This window comes from Xiphophorus hellerii, chromosome 10 (genome assembly GCF_003331165.1).
Source record: "Xiphophorus hellerii strain 12219 chromosome 10, Xiphophorus_hellerii-4.1, whole genome shotgun sequence".
NCBI lineage: Eukaryota > Metazoa > Chordata > Actinopteri > Cyprinodontiformes > Poeciliidae > Xiphophorus > Xiphophorus hellerii.
In genome coordinates, this window is record NC_045681.1 from 2205263 (window position 1) to 2230908 (window position 25646).

General features: G+C 39.8%; 1 protein-coding gene across 3 annotated transcripts in view; it reads right to left on the reverse strand.

The window, feature by feature from the left end:
• Positions 1-25646, reverse strand: part of ankfn1b (ankyrin repeat and fibronectin type III domain containing 1b) — a 189134-nt gene that overhangs the window by 17013 nt on the left and 146475 nt on the right. For all 3 annotated transcript variants that reach the window (XM_032575207.1, XM_032575206.1, XM_032575208.1), the window contains 7 exons: positions 15173-15392; positions 14004-14211; positions 10835-11032; positions 9746-9859; positions 9533-9630; positions 6393-6483; positions 2673-2780 (listed from right to left, as the gene is read on the reverse strand). In XM_032575207.1, the coding sequence (XP_032431098.1) occupies positions 2673-2780; positions 6393-6483; positions 9533-9630; positions 9746-9859; positions 10835-11032; positions 14004-14211; positions 15173-15392 (1037 nt within the window). The remainder of the gene's footprint in view (positions 1-2672; positions 2781-6392; positions 6484-9532; positions 9631-9745; positions 9860-10834; positions 11033-14003; positions 14212-15172; positions 15393-25646) is intronic.

Sequence of the window (25646 nt, forward strand, 5' to 3'; positions counted from 1 at the left end):
TTTTCAGTAAAACATAAAAGCTTATTTTAAGTTATAAATATTAATAAAAAAGTTCTAGTTCCACTGGCAGATTCTTTCATTTGTAACATGAAAAAATGACTTATGTGAGATATTTTTTGATCAATATTCAAGAAATATTGACTTGAAACAAGCTCCAATATCTTACTGAAAAGTTTCTTTTGCCTGATTTTCTTATTTTTTTGTTTCTTATAAAATTATTGTCATTTTGTTCCTTAAAATAACAAAATGTCCCCTTAACTTTATATTTTGGTCCATCTAATTATGTAACATTTAAATTTAAAATGATTGATAATTTGATCAGTTACTCAGTTCTTGAGTACTTTTTTACCAAAAACTTTATTTATTTACTACAATTTCTGGCTACTCTACCCACCTCTGGGATTTTCCATATTGTAAAACACAATGTTAAGAAAAATGTTAATAAACTAAAAGGGATAAATTTAAAAGATTTTTGAAGATGAACTTGAACATGTCAAGAAAATCCGAGCTCATCCCACTTCCCCATGCTGGAGATTTTAGTTTAACAGTAATAATAAATAAAGTTATCTTTAAAATGAATCACTCAAGTGACATCAAGGCCCAACAGTAGACTTAGGTGTCAATAAAATAAATCTGGTTGTGTGTGTTGTTTTTGTCTAAAGCAAACTTTGCTTTAATTCTACTTTTTTCTATCTAATCATAAGAAATCATAGTCAGTCAGAGAGAGTCATGAAACAGGAAAAGCAGGTTTCCTGGAAAAAGAGGAAGTAAGTTTCCAGCCTGTAGATTTATAAAAATAGCTGAGACTATTCCTTATTTTAAAGCATGAAAGTTTAAAGAATGAAATCTAAACATTTTGAGTAATTTGATAAGATTCAAAGTAAAATACTTATATTAATAATGGTTTACTTGTAATAATATTTACACGTACATTTGTGGGAACACTTACAAGAAAAACAAGCAACTGTAAACTTTGGTATCAAATAATTAGAATCATGGATTATTCTTGGTTTCTTTTCAGAAAAACATCTGTAATAACTCACATTAAGATCATAATAAGAGTAACTAATAAGTTTTGGTTATAAAATTATAAATGAATGCTAAATCAGAGAAGCTAAAGAAAATAAATGTGATATAAATGTGATTTTGACATTGAACTTGAAATGGTGTAAAAGGTGTAACTGCAATTAAACATCACTGATATGTTGGAGGTAGATGGTAGGTGAAAGGTGAAAGGAAGGGAAAAAGGGGAACTAACAGGAGAGCAGAGATGATCAACGCCTTATTTAGGTAAAAGGTTGTGCAGGCAATGGACATAGGAGGTTGAGCAACCCTGACATTAGCACAGACATCAGGAAATGTCTGTAAGACAGTGATGGATATGAGATCATCTGTCTAAGCAGACAGCCAATGAAAACGCACCAAAAGGTGGATAAACCCTATATAAGGTGGGTGCAAAAGAGGAACCTTTGGTTGGATCCTCCGGGCAGCTTCGAGCCAAGATCGAGATGGACAAAGAACTCTGCAGCTGAAGAAGAGCCGGGGCCACAGAGCCGAAGACTGTCCTTCTCATGGAGACCAACCCGTCAGGCCCGCAACATGTGGCTTCAAATCGCACTTCTCTCATCGGCTGGGTTCAGACCCCAAAGACAAAGATGAAGACAAAGGCAAAGACGAACAACAAAGGCAAAGAAGAAGAACTGATGCCTTCCTTCCTGCAAATCCTGTGTGACCTCACCATCCATGCGGAGAAGAAGCTCATCAGACCTACAGAGATTCCTGCCTTCACTGATCAACATCTTCCTCCTGCTGCAGCACCTTCTTCATCATCAAGCCAGGTCTGGGGTTCGAAACGCCAAACTCCGTCCGTCTCTCTCAAAGGTTCCCTTTTTTAGTTCTCAGTGTCAGCAGTAGGGAAAGATAGACTAGATGATTGATTTACTTATTTGATTATTTCTGCTACTGAATTAAGCTGTACTGACCCTTGCAAAAATGCCTTACTAATAAAATATTTAGCATAAAGAAAATCTAAAAGATGTTGTGGACATTCAGTTAATGAGTCACCTTAAAGTTCTTTGATGGTTGTAAAATAGCTATGATGTTTGATTCTGGAGAGGAAAAAGTTTAAAATGTTTTTAGGTTGCTGGTAGCCCAAATTTAAAACGTCATCCTTGGGACTCGCCCGAGTCACTAAAACCTACCTGGTTCAATAACAAATGCAAGTTGTAAAATAGAGAACGAGCGACCGTTAACAGGTGTGCTCTGTGAAACTAGTTGGCTGTAGGCTGCTCAGTCTGGCTAATTCACAGGGGGAAGAAGGGTGGGACACCTGGATGTAGGCCGTCAGATAACCAGGCGAATCGTTTCTCGAAACCAGCTTAAACAGAGTTTACTTCAGTTCTGGACAGGGTAAATCCCAGCAGATTTAGGAAACTCAATTAACCCGTTAGAAGGAGAGCTGGTAGCACATCTCCCCTCTCAGAAGAGGAAGTAGAGAGTGAGAGAGTAGAGAAAGAAGGGGGAGGGGGGGTGTTGCGCAACAACAAACAACATAAACATTCCCCAATTTCAGGATACAAACATTTCCAGTAATGAGTAATTTAAAGATCTCCTCAGGTAAACTGTCATCGTAATGTTGAGTCTGCTGTGAAGATGCGGTCAGAATAAATCACCATGGCAGGCGCAGTGGCGATGAGCTTCTTTAATCTGACCAAGCAGCTGGTCCAGCGCCTCCTTCTGGCCTCTCTGGCGCGGAGGGTGGCCGTCGACGTCCCTCCAGCCTGCAGAAAGACGACAAAACGCCTCAGAAATCAATCAGATCTTAGAAACTCATAAACATCTAATGAGAATTATATGACAAGTGAAGAGGAAGTGGTGATAAAGCAGCAGTATTGGACATTTTGTGAAGAAGACAAAACCACACAAAATATTTAACTATATTTTCGTACAAAAAGAATGAAATAAATAAATATGTCTACTGCAAATATCAGCTGTGTTTCATTTATATCAATTCACATTTTTTGCTGCTATACAGCTTGCCAAAGCTTCCATTATGTGCAATAGAAGAAGACAGAAGATAGTTTGGGACTATTTCACACTACAGTGAAAGTACCAACCAGACATTTGGCAATTTCATTAGGAATCAAAATAATCTGTTTTAAATTGTGTAACAAATAATTACTGAAACGTGTGGGACGTCCACGCCTGAATCAACAGTCCCACAAAAACAATGCATGGAACCTTTTTAGTCAGTTTCCATGCTTTCATCCAGTTGCTCCGCAAAGTTTGAGCAAACTATTAAAGATGACCTATGATGCTTCCTGTAAAAGGTTAGTACAGATCTACTGGCTATATGAAACATGTTCATTACATTGTTTTATACAAAATAATTCATAGATGATGAAATTTCTGTTCTCTCAGAATGAGCATTTTAGGGCGTCCTGTCACTTTAAATCCAAATAAGCTGCTGCTGGCCACGCCCCCAAAACTCAACATTTACGTGAAAACAGCTGCAAACAGATGCACAATTATACAACCGCACGTCATTGAAAAGCAGAAGTGGAGCCTCCTACACAACCAGCAAGAGTGCAGCAGGTGGTTTCTGGATGGTAAGTAAACAATAAACACTTTGCCTTTTCCAGCAGCCATTGTACAAGTCACATAGCGGTAAAACCAGCTGGCTAAATGTGCTGCAGCTCTGCTAGGGGCAGAGCAACAGCCCTAATTGGGGTTGCTTGGTAACAGGGCTGTGGTTGCTTGGTGTGAATGATGTGACATTTCAGAGGTTTTTGAAAGGGCTCATTTTCCAGTCACCAAAAAACATAAATATTTTGCCCAAATAACACCTGGCTGTCTGTTTTATTTGTTTTTTTTTTAGGGGGTTGGGGGTTAGAAGCAGCAGAAACCCAAATGGAAATACAAAAACATGCAAATGCATAATGGATGCATAAAATTGCATAATGGATCCCCTTTAACCAAATGATCCAAACACACTGAAAAAATTATTGTCCTATAAAAACAAACCCAATCTCTCTTGTTATACAAGAGAGGCTATTCAGAAAAAAAGACTCTTCAGCACATTTTGTGTGAGTACAGGAGGATGAGTCAGCGATAACCCACCCCTGACCAACCATCACCCTCATCCCGAACCCCACCTTCCTCCAGAGCCCCCGGCGGGTGCAAGGGGCCAAAACACGGTGCGCTCTATTCCCAGAAAGGTGCCTGTCCCAGCAAGACAAGCGGGCCCTTTAATGGGCGTCTACGGCCCGGCATAAGGCCCCCACTGTTGGGGCCGTGCTGCTCGCTGCAGCACAGACATGCAAATATTTCCAGTGGTAGGCCCAAATGGAAAACACAAACACGCAACATCTAAATTAGCTCCGAGAGAGGGACGGAGGGAGGTGGGCGAGAGGGAAAGCCTAGTTTCTCTAAACCGACACCACATACACACACAGGCTGAAAAACAGCGTGTGCTGATGAGCACAAACATGTTCATGTGTTCCCCAGATGTGCCAGGAGAGAACCAGTAGAACCGCAAAGACAGTGTGTTTGGCTTGTTCTCTGTTCCAGTAGGAATGTAACAACTGGAGAAACTTTAACATAACCAAGAGAGAAACACAGAGGTTTGATTTTAACAACGCATTTCTTTTTCAACGAATACACACTGTGACGTTACAATTTACACGCTAAGATTCACATTGAAAGACTAACTGTCCATCAAATATTGTAAAAACTGAGAGAAAAAAATCAGTCGAGTTATTCATCATTAAAAAACAGAAACTCATCAAAGTGAACATTGTGCCAAGTTTTTCCACTGCAACATTTTTAATCTGATTTCTTCCACTAATATAAATGGAAAATTGTGCTTGTCCTATCAAAATAATGTAAACAGTTTCACTTAGTAGCTTTTTTTGCAGAGCCTGCAGCAAACAGAAAGGCAACTTGACACCAACGAACTCCACATTTTCTAAAAACATCTTCCAGCCAAATAAAGGAAAGAACAAGGAAAGAGAGGAGAGCATGGAGTGGTGAACATCTCAGCTGTTACACATGACTCCACGGTTAATGTGTTGGCTGAACCCAGAGCTCTGGACGCTGTGTGGGCCCGGCTGGCAGCTCAAAGAGCCAGCCGGGCCCACACAGCACATTGACACCACGGCAACACTCACTGGCATTTACAGCTCTAGACGCCCGCCATACATCCTGACTGGATGCGTGGCGGGCGTACATGCAGCAGAGAAAACGACCTGGGACTTTCTGACGGAGTGGCGAACCTTCAACTGGTCTGCTGAAACTTAATATGGGAAATAAACATACAAACATGTTGTTACAGTGATAATATGACCATTTTTTCTCAAAATAATTTAAAGGAGATCTATTATGATCTCTTGAACAGGTTGGAATAGGTATATAGGCAATACCAAACATGTTCATTATATTTTTTGCACAAAATCATTCTCAGATAATGAGATTTTATTCTGCTCAGTTCTGCCCATTTTGATTTGTTTTAGGGCGTCCTGTCACTTTAAATCCAAATAAGCTGCTGCTGGCCACGCCCCCCAATTCAACGTTTACACACACATGTGAAAATGGCTGCACAACTACTGAACTGTGCATCTTTGAAAAGTATCAGTAGAGCCGCCTGCACAACCAGCAAGAATGCAGCAAGTGGTTTCTGGATGGTAACATCAAAACACTTTGTCTTTCCCAGCAGCCATTGCATGCAGCGGAAAAACCAGCTCACCAAACGTTCTGGAGATCCGCTTGGGTTGCTAGGTAACCAGTGGAGTTCTGCTGGGGTTGCTAGGCGACGTTGTAATGCCAGTCGAATGGGACTTAACAATCGGGAGTTTTTTGATACGGCTTGTTTTCCAGACACCAAAATTCATGAACTTATTGCTGAAAAACAGCATCGTGATTTTTTAAAGCTGTTTTTTGACGCAGTAGAAACAAACATGGAAGCTTAAAAAGGGTGAATTTTGCATATCTGGTTCCCTTTAGAGTAACGGTAAGTTTAACTTTTGTTTACTGCGAATTGAAAAATTGTTTAATTTGATTTAATGGTCGTATCAGAGTTAAATTAAAAGATTTAAATTTAAGATTTGACAGGTAGGTTTATTTTGTAAAGCTGCAAAGTGTAATCTTCTTCCTTAGTTGTTGTGTTGCCATGGTTACAATCTGATGATCTGAGTTTAACCTTTGTGTTTGATCTCTGCTTGTTCTCACAGAGTTTTTAGCAAATAATAACCAATTAGCAGTGATTGCCTTAAAGCTGGACCAGTTGAACTTAGCCTCGTCTCCAAGAGAGAGAAAATGAGAATATCATCCCAGTCTGTGCCTTCGTCAGCGTTTTGTCTTCATGAAACATGAAAACACACTAAACGGAGACTTACTGGACGGTGCAGCGCAGGCCGGGGTGGAAACCTTCGGCGGGCCCCAGCCCTTCATGTTGTAGGCCGACACCTGCACATAGTAATGGGTTCCCTAAAACGGCAGCAGAAACCACAATTTACTGGAACAACTCATTTTATAGACTCACATTACAATTATTATTACGATTATTTTATTTATTTTGAACAGACAAAAACACAAACAAGAAAAAATAAAACAAATTACGCAATTTTACACGATTTGTTTGAAAAGGAGATACAAGATCTTTCTTTCTTTATTTAAACAAACTCTGTTTGAATGACACTTAAACCTCACAGTGTCATGAACGGTAGAGTGGAGGTGGTGAGGCGAATGCAGGAGACCCAGGATGAGGTGAAAGTAAAATGAATTTAATGGCAGATATCCAGAATAAACACAGTCCAATAGATCCAGACACCGGGCAGCAAGGCCGAGCGAAAGCCAGGGCTGGACACCGGCAGCACCGGGTCAACGAAGGACATAAAGACAGACTGACACTACAAACGACGAGGGCCCGACGAGGAACAAGGAACACAGGTGGGGTTAAATACACAGAGGGTAGTCAAGGAAACGAGACACACCAGGACAACAGGGAGACTCAGAGACAGAAACTCGAAATAAGTACACAGAAAAACACAGAACATAACACACAGTCTCATCCTTAAATGTACAATTATTTAAACATTTTAACATCAGCAGCATTTTTGGTCCATTTTTACCAATAAGCTCCTTTTCAAACACTTTTTAAATCTGGTTTATTTTTATTTGATCCATTCCATAAACTGACTCCACACACTGAAAACATACAAAAACTCTTTGGTTGTTTTTTTAAAGCCCTTCTTCTTTTCTATCATAGCATTTTTTTTTTAATACTGTGTGGAAGTTGATGGTTTCTTACATTAAATATGAATTTCACAGTTTTAAATTTTCCAGAATTTGAAAACATTTGATTTCTAAAATAATTGTTACCATTACCCCACTTTATAGAGTATTCAAATGTATTTATTTATTTTGGTTTTGTTTTGTATTTGTTGCCCCAAACGTCCACACAATAAGTCAAATGTGGTACAACGAGAGTATTATACAAAATAAATAAAGATTTGTAGACCTTATTCCAAAGACAGCAACACTTTTGATTAGTTTTGATTTTATTCTGTGGTTTCCATCCAACATGACACCCATGTATTCATCTTTCATTTTAATTGGTTCCAAATCCAATTAAACTGACATGTAGTTAGTTAAAAGGTTATTTTAGGTGAAGTAGATGTAAATCTCCATGATCGGTCCTCTGTCTGAGCTCCAGTTTGGAGACAACGAGGCTCTGGTTTCTTTTTTCTCAGCCCAATCAATTAGAGCAGCCGCCAAGATCCGCTGACCCCACCTTGACCTCTGTCATGTGACAGGAGAGCCCTTTGGTTGGGACCTTAAATGGGGGGGTGGGGGCGGTTTTTCTCACATAGAAAACGAATAAAAATGAGCGTCCACTTGTCTGTTTGCTTCAAAACGACAAACATAAATCAGTAAGGAAACTGAGTCCCACCTGTTCCTCAGCCAGGAAAGATAAAACCTGAACAAAGTCTGATTTAAAAGACTGCAGATCTATCACAGAAGAATCTAGAAATATATCTTGAATAAAATACTAAATACTTTCCAGGTTCAAGCTGGTGTGTATATAATAGTAAGAGCTGACTTGAGGGAAAATGGCTTGTAAATTTCCTCACTGGTTAGACAACAGCTGGAGAAGCAACAACACAGTTGTTTTCGGTTGACTTGTCATGAATAAACTCCAAAATAAAGAGCGACTGCAGATATTTTAGCTGGTGGTGAAAGAAAACTGCAGCTGCTTCAGTAGTTGCAGATGTTTATCATGGTTTACCGGGCTGAATATGTCTGTCTATTGACTCTCTAAGCAAAGAGGCTTCAAATAAATTCATGTTTTCTTGCAGTACAATAATCCTCCACACAGAAAATAGTAAAAGTTAGAGATTGGCTACATTGCTGACCATTTGCTGGTATGCATGTCAGGAAAAAGTCTTTTCTTTCCTAATGACATGGAAGCACTTCATGATCAATGTTAAGTACGGTGGAGGATCCATCATCCTGTGGGCCTGTTGGGAATCGGGAACTCGTTGATTTAACTGATTTTATTGGTTTCGGCTAAGAAAATCAAAATTCAGCAGGATGGTGATCCAAAAAGTTTCTCCAGAAAGAAAATCAAACGTCCTGATGGTAAAATAGAAATGAATAAAGTATTAAGGGAAGTGAAAAGTTTGGCATGAGGGATTTTTGTAAACACAAGTATTTATAAGTGAGTGATTGAGGCAGTTTTTACCCCCAATCGGTTCGATTTGGGACCAAAACTGAAACATTTGTTACATTGTCAGCTGATGTGGTTCTCTTTCGTACTGCACTGAGTCAAACAAACCAAGCTTTTTAAACCTGTTCCCCTCCTCGCCTGTGGGGGTGCTGCACCAAGAACCACTGAAAGAAATAACATAAAAACCTCTGAAGAAGACACTGAGCACAACTTCCTGTTTCACAAAATGCAAACAAAGATGGAGTGACGTCAGATTTTAGTGGTTGGAGGATTTCTCCTTTTTCTTTAGGTAAAAAACCAAGAGCCATTTTTCCTGCTAGCGCTAGCCTAGCGAGTTTGTTTTGGTTGTGCTTACCCAGAATGCCCTTCGCAGAAATTTACTTCCTGAGCGGTTTCTGATCCGCTTGGTGTTCACATATGAATTCAAGAAACACCAGAGTTCACTTAAACCAAACTGAGGCTTTTAGGCGGACCAGAGTTTGCTTTTTTAGTGCGCATCAGAGTTTATTACACTTTCCATCTTCCCAAACAAAACAAACCAAATCCACAAAATTAAGAAACCTAATTAAAGATTTTTCTCCTCTGAGATTTTGCTGCTGCCGTCGGAGAATCTGTTTTTACTTTTCTTTGCACATTCTCACCAGTGTTGACAATAATTCTAAGTGGAAATTTGATCCAAAAGTCATTTAAAATGAAAAAGTAAAACAGTTTTTTTAGGTGCGAGTTCTTAAATCTGTCCCTGTAATTCAAGCCAGAAACTAGAAGCAGAAAAAAGGCTAAACATTAACAGGTTCTAGAAGAACTCACAGAAGTCAGTCCAGTGATGCTGCACTGTGGAACGGCTGCATCGTCCACCATCATTTCACCCAGCATGGGGCTGAATGAAGGCGCCGCACTCCAACACACTTTAAATTCACAACAAGTTCCAGCAGATGTTAGTTAATTAGAAGAAACGTTTAAACGGTATTCAGTCGATAAACTGAACAAAAGTTTCAGACATTTCCTGTAGGTGATGCTGACCTTTGTACTTGGTGACCACAGCAGAGTTGACACAGGCAGGTTCGTGGAAGTCAACCTGTAAACTGGTGCTGCTGCTAACAGACAGAAGAACTACGCTGGGAGCATCTGGAGGGTCTGAAGAGGCAGGAAAGCAGAACAGAGGAGTAAACTCAGAGAGAAGCCTTTACAATCTTTAATTCAGGCATAACTTCTGTCAACTGACAAAGAGTTAAGGCTGAGACCGAGTCTGAGCAGCATTGGTGGGCAATGCTAACTAAAAGCTAGTTGCGCTAATACTAAAGCATTTGAAACATTAGTTTTGCTAACGCTAAGGAGCTATTCTGACATTATAGGGCACTAATGTGCTACAAAATCACTGTATTTAGTGAAAATGATCAATGAAGTCCTTCACCAACACAGTAATTAGTGAACGCTAACAGTAATGAGCTAATTTCAACCATGTTGACACCCACATTGCGCTCTGCATCACAAAGCAATTCACATGTCAATTTTTGCATGTTTTTTTAATCAACAAGTCTGATGTTTGTTAATGTGTTGTTTGTTTCCTGTAAACCTCATTTGTTATATACATATTATATTGTATATATTTATATAACAAAGTAAAAAAGACAAAAATAATGTGAGAAGAAATGAAACCGCTACGCTAACAGATTTCAAAATAAGAACATGAGGACAAGCCCAACTGCTTAAATAATTAACAGTCAATAATAAAATCTTTAGTCAACTGAAAGTCACAAAACTTTATATTAGCGCCTTTAGCATTTAAGCTAAGTGAGCTGAGTGAAACATTTGTGACATTATTAGCAGTGGGTTGGCAGAAGTGTGCCCACCACTGCTTGAAGTTGTGATTTTTACACTATTTACCCACCAAACTCATCCTATCACAAAGGCAGGATGATGAAAGTAAGAAAGTCAAAGCATAATTTATATCCGAGGAGTTGTCATCAGCTCGCAATCACATGGTCTTCCTCAGTTTCCCAGGGTGGAACTCGTTACCTCGCCACCGGCAGAAAGTCAGGAGAGGAAACATGCTGGACAAAATGATGAAAACTAAAAATAACCGCTGGAGGAGAGACATCAAATCCTTACTAGCATGCTCAAAACCCGTCTGCATGCGTCTGAAGAGCCGCAGCCTCCACTCCCAGGCCTTCAGATGTCTCTCCTGGTCGGACCCCTCCCGTTCGCTGGGACCCTCACTGCGGACCTGGGCCTGCAGCTCCGACACCCGCTGCTCGGCCTCCTGCACCAAGGTGGCCAAGTGCACCGCCCGGCCTTCCAGGCTAACAACTGAGACACACAGAGAGAGAAACCGGTGAATGAACAGCCACCGTACACATCCAAAACTTTTCTTTATTCATTCCAAAGTGAGCAAATTTAACAAAACATATGGAGCCCCTGCATGTTATTGTTTATATCCGGGAAATTTTATGCATGTGCACAACGCTGGGCGGCAAAAAGACGATTCTTTTACATGTATTTACTTAAAACTAACTCCTTTATCTTTCTGAATAGTTAATTTGATTTTATTTCAGGTGTATTAAGATTTTAGCATTTGACACTAGACTAAAAATACTTGTTAAGATGTGTTTTTGCAGTGTATCTCTCTCTCTACAGTAAATTTTTTTATGTCTGGAAAGTTTTGCATTGCATTTTGATTTCCATATTTTTCCTATTAAGTAGGAAGATTTCTGTCATCGTGGCATTTCTGAGCTGGTGTGATAAAGAATCTTAAAAGGTTTTTCCACCCAAATCTTCGCCATTGTAGTGCTTGTTGCCCATTTCTTTTCTGTTATTAATTTGGTCTCTTTTTCAAATTGCAGTGATATGAAAATTTGAATTTCTTTCAAACGGATCCAAAAGCCTCAAGTTCACAGCAACTTTGTCACAGAAATAAAAATATATGTATAAATTTGAGGTTCATTACATTCTCAGCCAAATTTATTCTTAGCTCCCACTTTGAAATATGCACCCAAAAAAAACCCCCACAAAGGAAAGCCGCCATGCTGCAAACCGCTTCAGCAGGCCACTTCTGTTTAATTCCTGTTTGCCAAAATGCTGCGGCAGATTCTCCAATAAAGTTCATTTATTGTGACTGAGCTGCCTCTCTCTGGGGATGACATCAGCTAGAAAATAAGGGAAAATGGGGCAATGAAAGTACGAACGGGTGAGAGAGGGAGGAGTGTCCCTCGGTGCGGTTCCAAGCGGTGGGAACACGCACGAGGGAGCATCAGCTCAGATGGCTGCTGTAAAACTTCTTGTATTTTTTATTTTTTTGCAAAAATTATGGAAATTTTTGTGTCACCGTTCTATTTATATAATGGAACACAGCCTGACAGAGACAGCAGAGGAATGTTTTCTTAGAGAGGTTTAGGGTGTTGCCACAATCCAGCGAACAATGAAACCCATCACTGCAGTTAATGAGATGTAACACCCCATGAAAATACTCAACCTGTGGCTGTGCAGCCGGCGATAGAGGCTGCGGAGGCAGGAGACCCAGATCAGAGACGTTTGCACGCTCCGCTGGCAAAAGCATGCAGATTATTTCAAATAAAAGTCTGAAAACGGTTAATATAAAGACAGGGAGAAGACAGTAGCGAGCTGAACTCCTTTGGTGGCTGCTCGTTTCTTGGAGTGTTTGGGACGGCTGCGGGTCTGTGTTTAGTCTGTGTGGTCTGCGTTTGTTCATTGTGGATTCCACTGCTGAGCGTTAGATTCCACTGTTGACAGTAAGTTTAGAGCTCCGTGTCAAAATGTCCATTTGGGTGTTTAATTCTCCGGCTCCCTCCGTGTCTCCACAGCGGCTCTGAGATGCTCTGAGAGTCCGAGTGTCTCAGGGACGCCGACTCCAACTCACTTTATCAGGACTCGGTATCCTGGACTAACATAACCACAAAAACACTGAGTCTTACCAAGTATGTCTGCTCTAATTTCTTAGTGCACTTGAAATCAGACAAAACTAACTTACAACTAACTTTTCAGAAAGAAATAGGAGCTAGTTAATAATTTCTTAATATGGATGAAAAAGTGCTAATTCTATTGGCAGATTATTTATGGGAAAAATGTCTTGTTACAAGTGAAATAATCTGAGTGGAACTAGATCTCGGTTGCTAGGTGACGGGCTGGGCTTGGCTGGGGTTGCTAGGTAACGGTTCTGGGCTCTGCTTGTGTTGCTAGGTGATTTGTGACATTATATTCAGAAGGTTTTTGAAACAGCTCATTTTCTAGACACCAAAAAACTTATTGCCAAAAAAACCCCGTCTGGTGTTGCGCCTCCTTTTTTCTTTTTTTAGGAGCAGTAGAAACTCGACTGCAAGAACAAAAACATGCAAAATGTGATTTTTTCACAATAGGTCCTCTTTTAAGAAAACAGAGGAGAGGTTGGCAAATCCTAATGAAGAGTTTGTTGTTCTTCTTTCTCTCCGTTAGCCGTTCATGCGTGAACACACAGTCTCATGAATGATTTGGGTTCTGGATGGAAAGCCCAATCAAAGACCAAAACTTCACTGATCACCACTTTCCATTCAAGTGTTTTCAATTTAATGATACCTTCATAAGACGTCTGGTTCAGAAAATGCATGTGGGGGTGTGTGTGGGTGTGTGTGTGTGTGTGCGTGGGTGTGTGTGTGTGTGTGCGTGGGTGCACAGGTGAAAACACAAACAGCCTTGGAGCCTGACTGGCGAGTTCTAATCATTACCAGAGGAAGGGTAATGTTTCTTGCTAAGATATTTGAAGTAGAATCCAGACCAAAATTACTTGGCTAAATTTTGTGCCCCTGCACATTTTCACATTATCTGTGAAAATGTGACTTTTTGTTACCTGCCACATTGACTACAGACTATAATTTGAAATCCAGTGAGGCTGAGGCAGCAGTGGAGTAACAGTAAGAAATACTGCCACCTCCAAGTGGGAGTTAGTATCACTTAAGCTCAATGTTTTTGACCATTTTTGCAAAATAATATATTCAAATTTTATAACTAACATGAAAAAATTCTGCTATCAGTAGATTTTGTGTGAACTGATTGATGAAATTTGGCATCTGGAGCCACATAAAAAGCCGAGGTGGGCCAGATTTGGCCCTCAGGCCTCGAGTTTGACACGTGACTTTTCGTATGAACAAACTTTTTCACGTGTGATTTCATTTGCGTTTTGCTCAAAGGAAACACCGCCATTGTGAATTAGTATTTTTTTGACATTAGAGAAATTTTGCGCAGCTTGTGTTGGAAACGCGGCTGCAGAGACGAGTTGGTAACGACTCACAGTGAGGGCTCTCCTTGGCACCGGCCCGCAGCAGAAGCTTAGCCATCGGCACGTTGTTGGTCATGATGGCGATGTCGAGAGGAAGGAGGCCTTCGCTGTTTGGCGTGTTGAGGTCCAGCTCCTCCAGGCTGTACTGGGACAGAAGCAGCTGGACCAGGTCCAGTTCCTGGTGCTCCACTGCCTCAAACAAAGCTTCGTTGCTCTGGAACTGACACACAGAAGAAGGGGACACTTTTAATGGACTTTTAATGCAAATTCTAACAGAACTTTGCATTAAAAGTGTCATTATTTACCAAATAATGCAAAATTTATGTTTTTAATGCAACTTTTAGTGTAAATTTGTATTAAAAGTGTCATTATTTACCAAATGACACTTTATGAAAACAGTCATTAAGCTCTATAAAGACTCCTCCATGTTTGTGACAGGTGTGATGTTAGTCGTATGCACACACCTTCAAATAAAGTGTTACCGTATAAATATAAACTATATAAGTACATATATATATATATATATATATATATCTTAACTTGAAATTAGACAAAACTAACTTGTAAGTAACTTTTCAGCAAGACAAATAAATACATTTGTTTTAAGTAAATAATTTCTTAATATTAATGAAAAAGTTCTAGTTCCATTAGCTGATAAATTCACTTATAACAAAATATTTTCCCCATAAGTGAAATAATCTGTCAGTGAAAGTAGTACAATATTTACAAAATGTGAATTTAAAACAAGCTCCTGTATGTTACTGAAAAGTTACTTTAAATTTAGTCTTGTTGCATCTTAAGAGCTTGTTTTAAAATAATGACTTGTAAATACTGATAAAAACGTTCCAGTTTCACTGGCTGATTATGTGACATATAAAATAGCAAAATGTTTTAAGTAAAATAATCTTAGTGTAACTAGAATTTTTCAACAATATTAAGGAATTATAGGATTAAAACAAACTCATATTTTGTTGAAAAGTTACTTGTAAAGTTAGTTTTTGTCTTATTTCAAGTTTACTAAGATAATTGATTGCACTGGAAACTAGGTTTTGTGTTTTTGCAGTGTGATTTTCTCTTCATGACATTCGTCAGACAGGTGGCTCAAAAGCTTTCGACCATTTCCGGACAATAATCCTCCTGCTCTCGTTACTTTGTTCCTCCTGTTCCCATCCTGGACTTACGACGGTGGTTTTGCGCAGCCTCTCCTTGTCTCCTCCCCGCGCTGACACCACGTTGTCCTCCAGAGCGGGGGGGTTGGTGCCCACACGAAACTTTCCAGACAAGTTGCGGTAGAGCCGGCGAGCTGCGCTTGGCGAGGACAGGCTGGCGGACTTGCGAGCCGATGCCGGCTGGTGGACCTGGTCCCCTCGCATGGGCTGCGTCATCTTGGCCGAGTCGGCGCTGGAGGAAAGATCATGGAGAGAGAAGCACAAGAGATGGGTGAAAGGAGTCGCATCTGGTCCCTCCGCACTGTGGCAGTAAAGAGAGAAGGCCCTTTTTATGTCGCTTTTTATTTTCCTGTTTAGGATGGACAGAGTGTTGCTTCTGGGAAAGAAGCCAACTTAAAAAACACAGCTCTGCTTCTCTGCATGAAAGCCGACAGAGGAATAAAAATGACTTTAAATTAAGATATTAAAACAAACATTTTGAACAGGATCTAAAAGATGTATTACTGCAGCATCACTCATTATCTGGGTTCCATGTTTTCCACAAAGGCCCAAACAGTTTGTTTATTTACACTGCAAAAATACAAAATCGTAATTTCTGGTCTCGTTTCCAGTGCAAATATCAATACAAGTAGCTTTCCAGCAAGATATGGGGGTTTGTTTAAAATCAATAACTCCTTAATATTGATGAAAAAACTACTGCCGCCGTTACCTAGCAACCCCAGCGAAGCCCAGCCCGTTACCTAGCAACCCAGTTCTAGTTCCACTGTCAGATTATTTGACTTATAACAAGACATTTTGACATGTTATATGTGATATAATCTGGCAGTGAAACTAGTACATATCCTGCTCCTATATCCTGTTACTTTTAGTAAAAATGTTACTTTTAAGTTAGTTTGGTCTTATCTGAAGCTGGAACTGGAAACTAGACGAAAATACTTGGTAGGGTTTTGTGTTTTTGCAGCGTATTGCAAGTCATATCATCATTCCAAGCAGACCTGAGACCACGCTAAAAGCAGGAAGCGGACTACAACGCAGGGCATTCTGGGTAAATATAACCAAAACAAATGTGTTACCTAGCACTAGCGGGGGAAGTAACTCATAGCCTTCAGCCAAACACAAAAGAGAATCCCTACGATCGCTAGAATCTGATGCCACTCCATATTTGTTTACATTCTGTCAGGAAGGAAGCTGTGTTGTTCCCTTCAGTGGTTCTTGGTGCAGCGCCCCCACAGGCGAGGAGGGGAACTGGTTTTTCACATGGCTTGGTGTGAAAGTGAACCACAGCAGCTGAAAATGGAACAAATGTTGCAATTTTTGTCCCCAATCGAACCAAATCTAGTTAACTGTAAGGTGTGAAAACACACAACTACATACAAAAACACTGCGCCAAGAGTAGCCTCTATAAAAACAAGTAAATAAATAAAAACACAACAGGCTACATGGAGATAAAGGCAGCAGTAGCACTGTCTGTGGCTACACACTGGAAAGAATCCCGGCTAAAAACAGAATCACTGAGGTGGGTGTAGTTTCCACGGGACATAAAGACACAAATTTAGTTTTCCCAGAAGAAAACAGCTAAACATAAAGTTCTGAGTCAGCAGTACTTGAATGGAGAAAAAAAATGGCTGAATGCAAAATGTACCAGACACATCATGAATTTTTATTCAAGCATTGGTAACGTCTGCAAGACGGTTTACTATTGCTTCAAAAATGGCTCCACAGATGCATTTTATAGACTCAGCCCAGTGGGAAAATCATCCCACCCTGTCATGAAGGAGACAGCATCACGTTGACCGCTCAGATATACGTAACCCATGTTCCACAGAGCTGACGGTCTTCAGAGAGGGATGAGGCAAAGAACAAAGAGTAAAACTGCCACCAGTGAGAAATACCCATGATGCTTCAGTGATAAATGATTCTGATTTGTCAGATTTCCATGATCAGCTCCAGTTGTCGTAATGGTCATCCTAAACAAGTCAGAATTTGCTCTATAACATCATTTTTCCCCTGTGAAACAATCACATTCACGTCTTTCCAGCAGATTCTTGGCACCGCTGCTTTGCTGATTCTACTGCGCCCTACTCCAACCTGCTATGGGAACTATGTAGATGACAAGTGTTTCTTGGGCGAGTCTGGCCTGAAGCGCTCAGACGCGTTGGACTGATGAAGGAAATGTCAGCGGGACTCCACAGGCGACGATGACAGACTCCGTGTTGGAGACACCAAAGAGATCCATTGAGATAAATAAATTCCTCAAGGAGGCGTTTTCAGCACCTTCTGGTCCAGTTCGTCTCACCCCTCTTCACACCATCTGAACTCGATTCTCCCTCTAATTTTACCTCTTGCTAAAATATAGACCCAACACTTAATATTTATGGAAATGCACATAAAGAACATAAAGGTACCTTACTCTTGTGGACATTCTTGAAAATAAATTTTCTGTGTACATTAAAGGAGACCTATTATACAAAATTAACATTTTGCACATTTTTGTATTTTCATTTGGGTTTCTACTGCTCCCAGTTCAAGCACTTGTATAAATCACTCAGCTGTTTTTGGCAGTAAGTTCAGGTTTTTTGGTGTCTGGAAAATGAGTCGCTTTAGAAACCTGCCCATTACCTAGCAACCCCAGCAAAGCCCAGCCCGTCACCTAGCAACCCAAGCAGCACTCCAGCGTTTTTGTCCAGCTGGTTTTACTATTGTATGCGCTGTACAATGGCTGCTGGAAAAGACAAAACGCTTTGTTGTTGACCTATTATTTAGAAAGAACTTGCTGCATTCTTGTTGGTTGTGCAGAAGGCTCCACTTCTGCTTTTCAAAGATGTATGGTTGTATAATTGTGCATCCTTTTGCAGCCATTTTCATGTGTGAGTGTAACCGTTGAGTTCAGAGCCGTGGCCAGCAGCAGATTATTTGGATTTAAATTGACAGGAAGTCTTAAAACAGGTCAACATAGGCAGAACTGAGCACACTGAAATCTCATCGTCTAAGAATGATTTTGTATGAAAAACGTAACAAAGATGTTCTGTGTCTCCCATAGACCTATCCTAACATGTGCAGGGAAGAATAATAAGTCACCTTTAACATATCAGTTTGCAGAATCTTATCTGATTATTCTCAAATTTAAACAGATAGTTTTACCATTTTTCTCTAAACAAGTGACATGCTCAGTTACTCAGTCAGACCAACGTCAGTTCTTGACATCGCAGCGCTTTGAACATGAGCAGGCGGAGGTCGACGCGCGTAAATAAAGGCATTAGTTTGGGCCGTCACACCACATGCCACAAGCAGATTTGTCAAGGTGAGAACATCTGTAGGAAAAATGTTATTTATACCGCCACTCAGCAACGGACGTATGAGACCACATAAGAGTCCGTCTGCGCTCAAACCCTCCCCATCACATGAAGTTTGTGCAACAGCTGACATCGGCCTACATTGTAGACTTTAAAGCCCCCGCAACAAGCCCTTTTTCACAGGGGCGGATACACCTAAAATACCCCCACAATCCCTGTCCCTTCCCGCTCCGTCCCATCCATCTCCACTCCATCCCGTAATAGAGGCCTTATTTTAGACATCCTCGTGTTCCCGGCTGGGCCTAACCTATTCCAGGGTTCCAGATAAAGCGCGGCAGGTATTTGGAATAATTTTTCCATGGGCCTGGCCCGGAAGATAAAACAGGAGATATATTTGTAATGCGTGTGCCGGTATCCCATTTCAAAGAGAAAGCCCACTGGAATGCAGCCCTGGGCTTATTGTTATATTCCTGAGATGGAACAGACGCACGACGGTGCCCCATCGCTCTGACGACATTAGGCTGTGTGTAACGAGGAGAGTGTACATCTGCGATTTCAAAGAGATGTTATATCGCACACGTGAGGGTGGCGTATCATTTACCAAAAGACATGCCGCGCAGAAATAGAGAAATATAGACTATTGATAATAATAAATGCCCTGCCACAGTAAAAAAATGAAGATACTTAATTATAATAGATTATTACAACAGTGTTAGGCTTTTGAAAAAAACATTTAAAAAAGTATTTTTGCTAAAAACAAAAAATGTACTAAGGGTCTTTGGTCTAATCCTAGTGCAAATATCTTTGTACACTTAAAATAAGACAAAATTTCATTACAAGCAACTTTTCAGCAAGATCTACGCCCATACTAAATCAATAAGGATTCAGTGATTTTTATTATGATGCAAGCTTACATTTGCATGTTTACACAAATGTTCCACTTGATTATGGTACGAAATCTGGACTCAGCTACCATGTTAAGAAGCAAAATTAAGAAATAAATATAAATAAGAGCATGTACAAATATACTGTATACAAATAAACATTTCAGCAAGATATAGGAGTTTGTTTTAAGTCAATAACTCCTCAATATTGGTGAAAAAGTTCTAGTTCCACTGGAGCCGTTACCTAGCAACCCCAGCCAAGCCCGGCCTGTTGCCTAGCAACCCAGTTCTAGTTCCACTGGCAGATTACTTCACTTGTACCAAGACATTTTTCCCATGTTAAAAGTGAAATAATCTGCCAGTGGAACTCAAACTTTTTCATAAAGGAATTATTGATTTAAAACGAGCTTTCTCTTTTGTGCAAGTTAATTTCGTCTTATTTGAAGTGTGCTAAGAAACTAGACTAAAAGTTTTTGGTAAGATTTCGTGTCTTTGCAGTGTAAGCAAGCCGTTAAAGCTTTGCTGCACTATGTCGTATCTGCCTAGCATGTCAGTGGTGTATGAAAATATGCAGCTTAAACTAAATCTTCTACATATTTCACTGCGTTGAAACTTAATTTCCTTTTCAGCCTGGTGGCTTTGATATTTCAGATATAATATCCTGTATATGACATGTCTGACATATTATAAGTCATAATCAAATGTGGCAGTAATGACCTGAAATCAATTCAAGTTAGGGCTCCATGATATTAGGATGAAATTACTACATTATTATTAATTATAGTGACATTTTTTCTCTTTTTATCATCACAATCAGTCACAATAGTCATAATCTATCCAGCTCATCAACTGGAGTATTACATTAAAGCAGCCACAGATGTTGCCATGACGACTGTGACTCAAGCCTGTCGCAATGAGCAATAAATCATTAAATCAATTCATCTGCGATTGTTTTTCCTCATGTTTTTCTTTCTTCCAAAGACTGGATGACACATGGCTTTTTAGTGCGGTGTGTTTGTCTCAACTACTCCTATTATGAAGGATAACTTTGTTTACAAAGACGTCGACGTTCATTTTATTTATTGTTTTAGTTTATTTAATATCTTCATGTTAAAGATTCATTAAAAATTTATGTTTATTAATCTTTGAAAGGGTGTACTTGCATTATTATGCCATTACCAACATATTACTTGAAAATGGTCTCAATACAAGAACATTATAGTTTATCGCAATAACTTCTGGGACGATTTATTATCCAGCAAAATTTATTGTGACAGGCCTAATGTGAGATGATATTTCATACAGCTGTAGCATCAATTAACCTCATGCTATGTTATGTAGTTGCTTTGTCTGCGGCGATGATGATTCACCTGCATTACAGGTTGAAAGTTTAAAGTGGCTCCAACTGCATGGCAGTCTGACCTATTTTCTGATTAAGTCAGTTAGTAATTGTTTAACCAGGAAGCGCTGAACTTTCAACCCAAGATGGTCAGACGGTCAGTGGGTAAGAAGAAAAAAGAGACTAAAGTTGAAAAGACTACAGATTTTACAACCCTAACCCCAAAAAAGAAAATGGCGGTGCATGAAAAGCTACACATAATTTATAGACACGACTGTTTGATGTTTCACAAAAATGTGCTCCCTTTCTTTATGCTTAGACCCATGTGAAACACGTTTATCAGATTAACCAACATCTGTGGTTACAGTCGTCTTTAACAAATTAAAGTATGGCTTTAATTTCCCCATGAGGCTCATTTTTCAGATTAAAAGTACCTTTTGCAGGGATTAATCAGATTTTTAAGTGCATATTTGTGTATTAAAACATCTTTTATTGGTCTGACGCAATTATTCAATCTTAAATGTTTTTTTTATTATCTGTAAGCAGAAATGAACAGAAATAAAGTTTCAAAAGCATCAGTCTGTGTGTAACTGAGTGATGGAGAAACTGAACTCTTAAATAATTTTCATATTTAGTCAATATGACGGTGAATTGGAAACAGCGACAGCAGCTTTAGGGTTTATGCGTTTCTACTGAAAACTAGAGACCAGAGATGGGAAATCTCAACCTGAAGCAATCACCCAAACATCTTCAACTGAAATTTGCTGCACGCCCACACACACCCCTGCACACCCACATGCACCCCCACATGCACACACACACGCACACCCCCACATCTCCACCGTTTTAAAAGTGCTGGAAAACAGGAAGCAGTTTTCTCTGGTAAAAACCGAGTCTTCCAAGAGCCAGACTCCCTCCTGGGTCCTTGATGCTCCCACATCAAATACTCCCACAAACACTCAACACCCTCATGTTGCAAACACCATACACAGAGCATCTGTTTTATTAGTTTTATCAGCTTAATTTACCGAAAAGAAAAGTTCGGTCCCACAGTCAGTGAGTCACATGTAAACAAAAACATGCAAACCGAGTCTAGACAGTTAGCAGCTCTTTGTCTGAGACTCGAGATGGGAAAAAAAACAAACTAAATCGAAGCATTTTTTTGGAAATGTTGGTAAACCTGTACGTCTGGTGCACAAGAAACGGAAAGAAAATGTCAGCAGGTTGGAAAATGCAACTTTGGCTTTAGGGTCAATGCCTTTGTTATGACATAATGCTTTACTTCAATCTTAAAACGATACCTTTATTGGTAAATTTCATTAAAGGGCAAAACAAGTGAGACCAAAATATAAGTAGAAGAAGAAAAAAAGACTTTTATCGTTTCTTTAAATATCCATAATGTTACAATCAACTAGACAATAGGAAAGGCCTTTAACTCACAATAAGATGGAAGTATGTTTACTGTATCTGGTGTGCATGAATGAAAAATGATTTCATTCTGCATTCAACCTATAAAATGCCTTGCAGAAGTATTCAAACCCCCTGAACAAGCGGAAAGAAAATACCTTTAAATAAATCCAGTGCAACTAAATGCAACTAGGTTTAGGGTTAGTAGTCGTCTAATCAGTAAAAACAGACTTACAGGCAGGCGAGGCAGTTTAGTTTTATAGCACATTTTCAGCAACTGGGCAATTTAAAGAGCTTTACATGGTTAGAAGGAAAATAAAACAACAAGGAAAAGATTACAGAGGCAAACAAAGGGAAAACGATGACAGGTTGAAAGACAAACAAATGTTTATGATGTTCCACTTATTATTATTCAAAGCCAACTGTAAGCAAATGAGGTTTCAGCCTTGATCTAAAGGAACTCAGGGTTCTAGCTGTTTTTTCTTTTCTGGAAGTTTGTTTCAGAGTAGAGGAGTATAAAAACTGAATGCTGCAGAGCAGAGGATCTGGATCAGCTGCATTTATGTCGAATTTAATCTGAGAATACAAACGGCTTTTCTGTGGCGTTTTCAGAAGCTGCAGAGATCCACAGCTGAGGTGGGAGAATCTGTTAGTTTGGCTTTTTGGACGAATGGCACAGGCAGAAAAAGTTCAATTTGCATTTTCCCACAGGCCATGTGCGGATGAAACTATATTTATACTCAAGTAAAAGTTAAAAAAAAATTACTCAAGTAGGAGCAAAAAGGTATTTGATGAAAAGACGACGCCTGTGTTGATCAATGCATATTTAAAAATTACAACAGGTGGATTAAAATACTTTTATATGAACATTTTGGTATTTTAAAAATCAGAATGAAAATAATTTATATAAAATAGGAATCAGGCACAGTGAATTTTTTTCCAAATAATTTTTTTTCCAATGAAACTTTAGGAAAAACTGCAAAAACTGTTGAAGTTTTGGTTAAAACAAACTTGTTCTTCATTCAGTAAAGTTACTCACAGTGGGAAGAGAATCCAGATTTTTTACTGAAGAGTAACAACACTTCAGAATAAAATGACTCCAATCAAAGTAAAATTAAAAATACTCCTAAAAGTACAGTTTTTCCAAAAATTACTCAAGTAAATTTATCTGAGTAAATGCAACCAATTCTGCCTTCATCACACCATCACAATAATAAAACATGGTGATGGCAGCATGATGCTGTGGCGTGTTTTTCTTCAACAGACACATTAATCTTCTTGCTCTTCACCATCACTTTAACTCAATCTTCACCTCACTCTGAGAACTGAAGAAAGCTCATAAATCTCAGCTTTATTTGAATGCGTGTCTAATTACATTTAATACACAAAGAGCCGCTAATATCAGCTGACGCGCATCAACAGCTGCTGCCTGTGCAGACGAGGTTTTGTGTTCAAAAGGGGAGCAGGGAGATGGATGGGGGAGGCCAGAGAGCTGCGCAGGGACGGCGAGTACCAAGCGGTGGCAGCAGGAGAGGTCGAAAGTTGCACAAACTCTCTCCCTCAAACAGCCACACGTGCGCGAGCAGAGACACTATATACAAAGTACACTGGCTGCTCTAAATGTGGCTTGGAGAAGGAAATTCTGAAATCTGAGTCTTGGCACCAGACAGGCTGGAAGCAGCCAGGCTGGGGGAGAGGCTGATGGAGGGGGAGGAGGAAGAAGAGCGGGGAGCAAGAGAGATGGGGGCTTTAATAGTCTTTTTGACTATAAATAAAAAAGGACAATAAGCCTTAATCAGCATTTGTAAATCGGTGCCTTTCTTTTGTTCCCTTGTGGATATTTTAAACTTTCAGTGTTTTGCAGATTTGTAATTTTCGTCTAAGGGGGGAGGAGGAAGAAGAGCGGTGGGCGGAGGAAGAAGAGCAGTGGGGGGGGAGGAGGAAGAAGAGCGGTGGGGGGAGGAAGAGCAGTGGGGGAGAGGAGGAAGAAGAGCAGTGGGGGGGGGAAGAGCAGTGGGGGGAGGAAGAGGAGTGGGGGGGCGTGTCAGTATAGCTAGAATTGCTTTTGCTCTTATCGGCTTGTAGCAACATGAGGCCACAGCGACACGCTGACCTCCAGGTTCTGGTGCATGAAGTGCAAACCAGTATGTTTAAACCAGTATGTTTAAACCAGTATGTTTAAACCAGTATGTTTACACACTGAAGCCAAAAGATTTTTACCCTCTCAACAATAAACTAAACATTCAATTCGTAGATTGAATAAAATAGTCAGATTTGTTGCTGGAAAAGGATGTGTAAATTATTCTAGGTCCAAAACCTGAAAGTCTGCAGATTTGCCTTATTAAAAGTAATGTTGCTAATTGTCTAAGTAACAACTGGGAAAACACACACCCACACACACACCCACACCCCCACACCCACACACACACACACACACACAATGTAATCAATTCTGATGAATAAAACCAGGATTTAGGTCACTTTTTCTTTGAAAATCTTTGCTGTTTTTAGCCTGATTTATTTAATTAATTAAAAGCAGATTTGAGTGAAGCAAAGTTTGTTTGGGTAAAATTCTCTGCAAAAAGTGAGTCCTTTGTGTTACAGTAAGAAGATTTTACTTATTTGTGATATTTTTGTCCTAATTAAAGATAGAAAGTCTACACACACAATCAGCCACACTTTGGACACCCCTGGACAAAATATACGAAAACAGAACAGCAATGAGTTCACAAGATGTTTGGTGTTGGTTTTGGAACGTCTAAGGTACAAAAAGAGACATAGATAGATTAATCAAGACTAGTTTGTCATTATTAACCCTTGAGAACGAATCAAGCTTGAGAAATCCAGTCAAAGACGCTCCACCTGTCACAGGTAGGAAGGTTAAAATGAAATCAAAGTGAATTTATAGTTTAGAAAAGCTGGATGTTTCGAAACAGAACTAGCAGTGGATTTCATGGGACACACACAAAGAGCGAAACAAATAAATGAAAAACAGACTGATACTTCAGGGGTATTTCAGGCTGCAGACCCCGGAGCCAGCAGATGAAAACTGTGATCCTGTCTCAGTATGACTGAAGCTGAGTGTTTTCCTCGGTTCAATTGACCAAAATTGCAACATTTGTTACATTTTCAGCTGCTGCGATTTGCTTTCATATCGCACTGTGTCAAAACAACCAAACGCATTGACCTCCTCGGCTGTGGAGGCGCTGCACCAAGAACTACTGAAGGAAATGACACATAAACCTCTGAGGAAGACACTGAGTGCAACTTCCTCCTTCACAAAATATAAACAAAGATGGAGTAGCATCAGATTTTAGCAGTTGTAAGATTTCTCTTTTGTCTTAATTAAAGATCACAAGACATTTCCCCTGCTAGCGCTAGGCTAGTGTGTTTGTTTTGGTTGTATTTACCCAGAATGCCCTGCACTGTAGTCCACTTCCTGCTTTTGGAGCGGTACGATCTGCTTGGTGTTCACATATACATCCGAACTGAATCAGAGTTCACTTCAACCAAACAGAGACCGAGGTTTACAGACGGACCAGAATTTTCTTTTTCACAGCGCC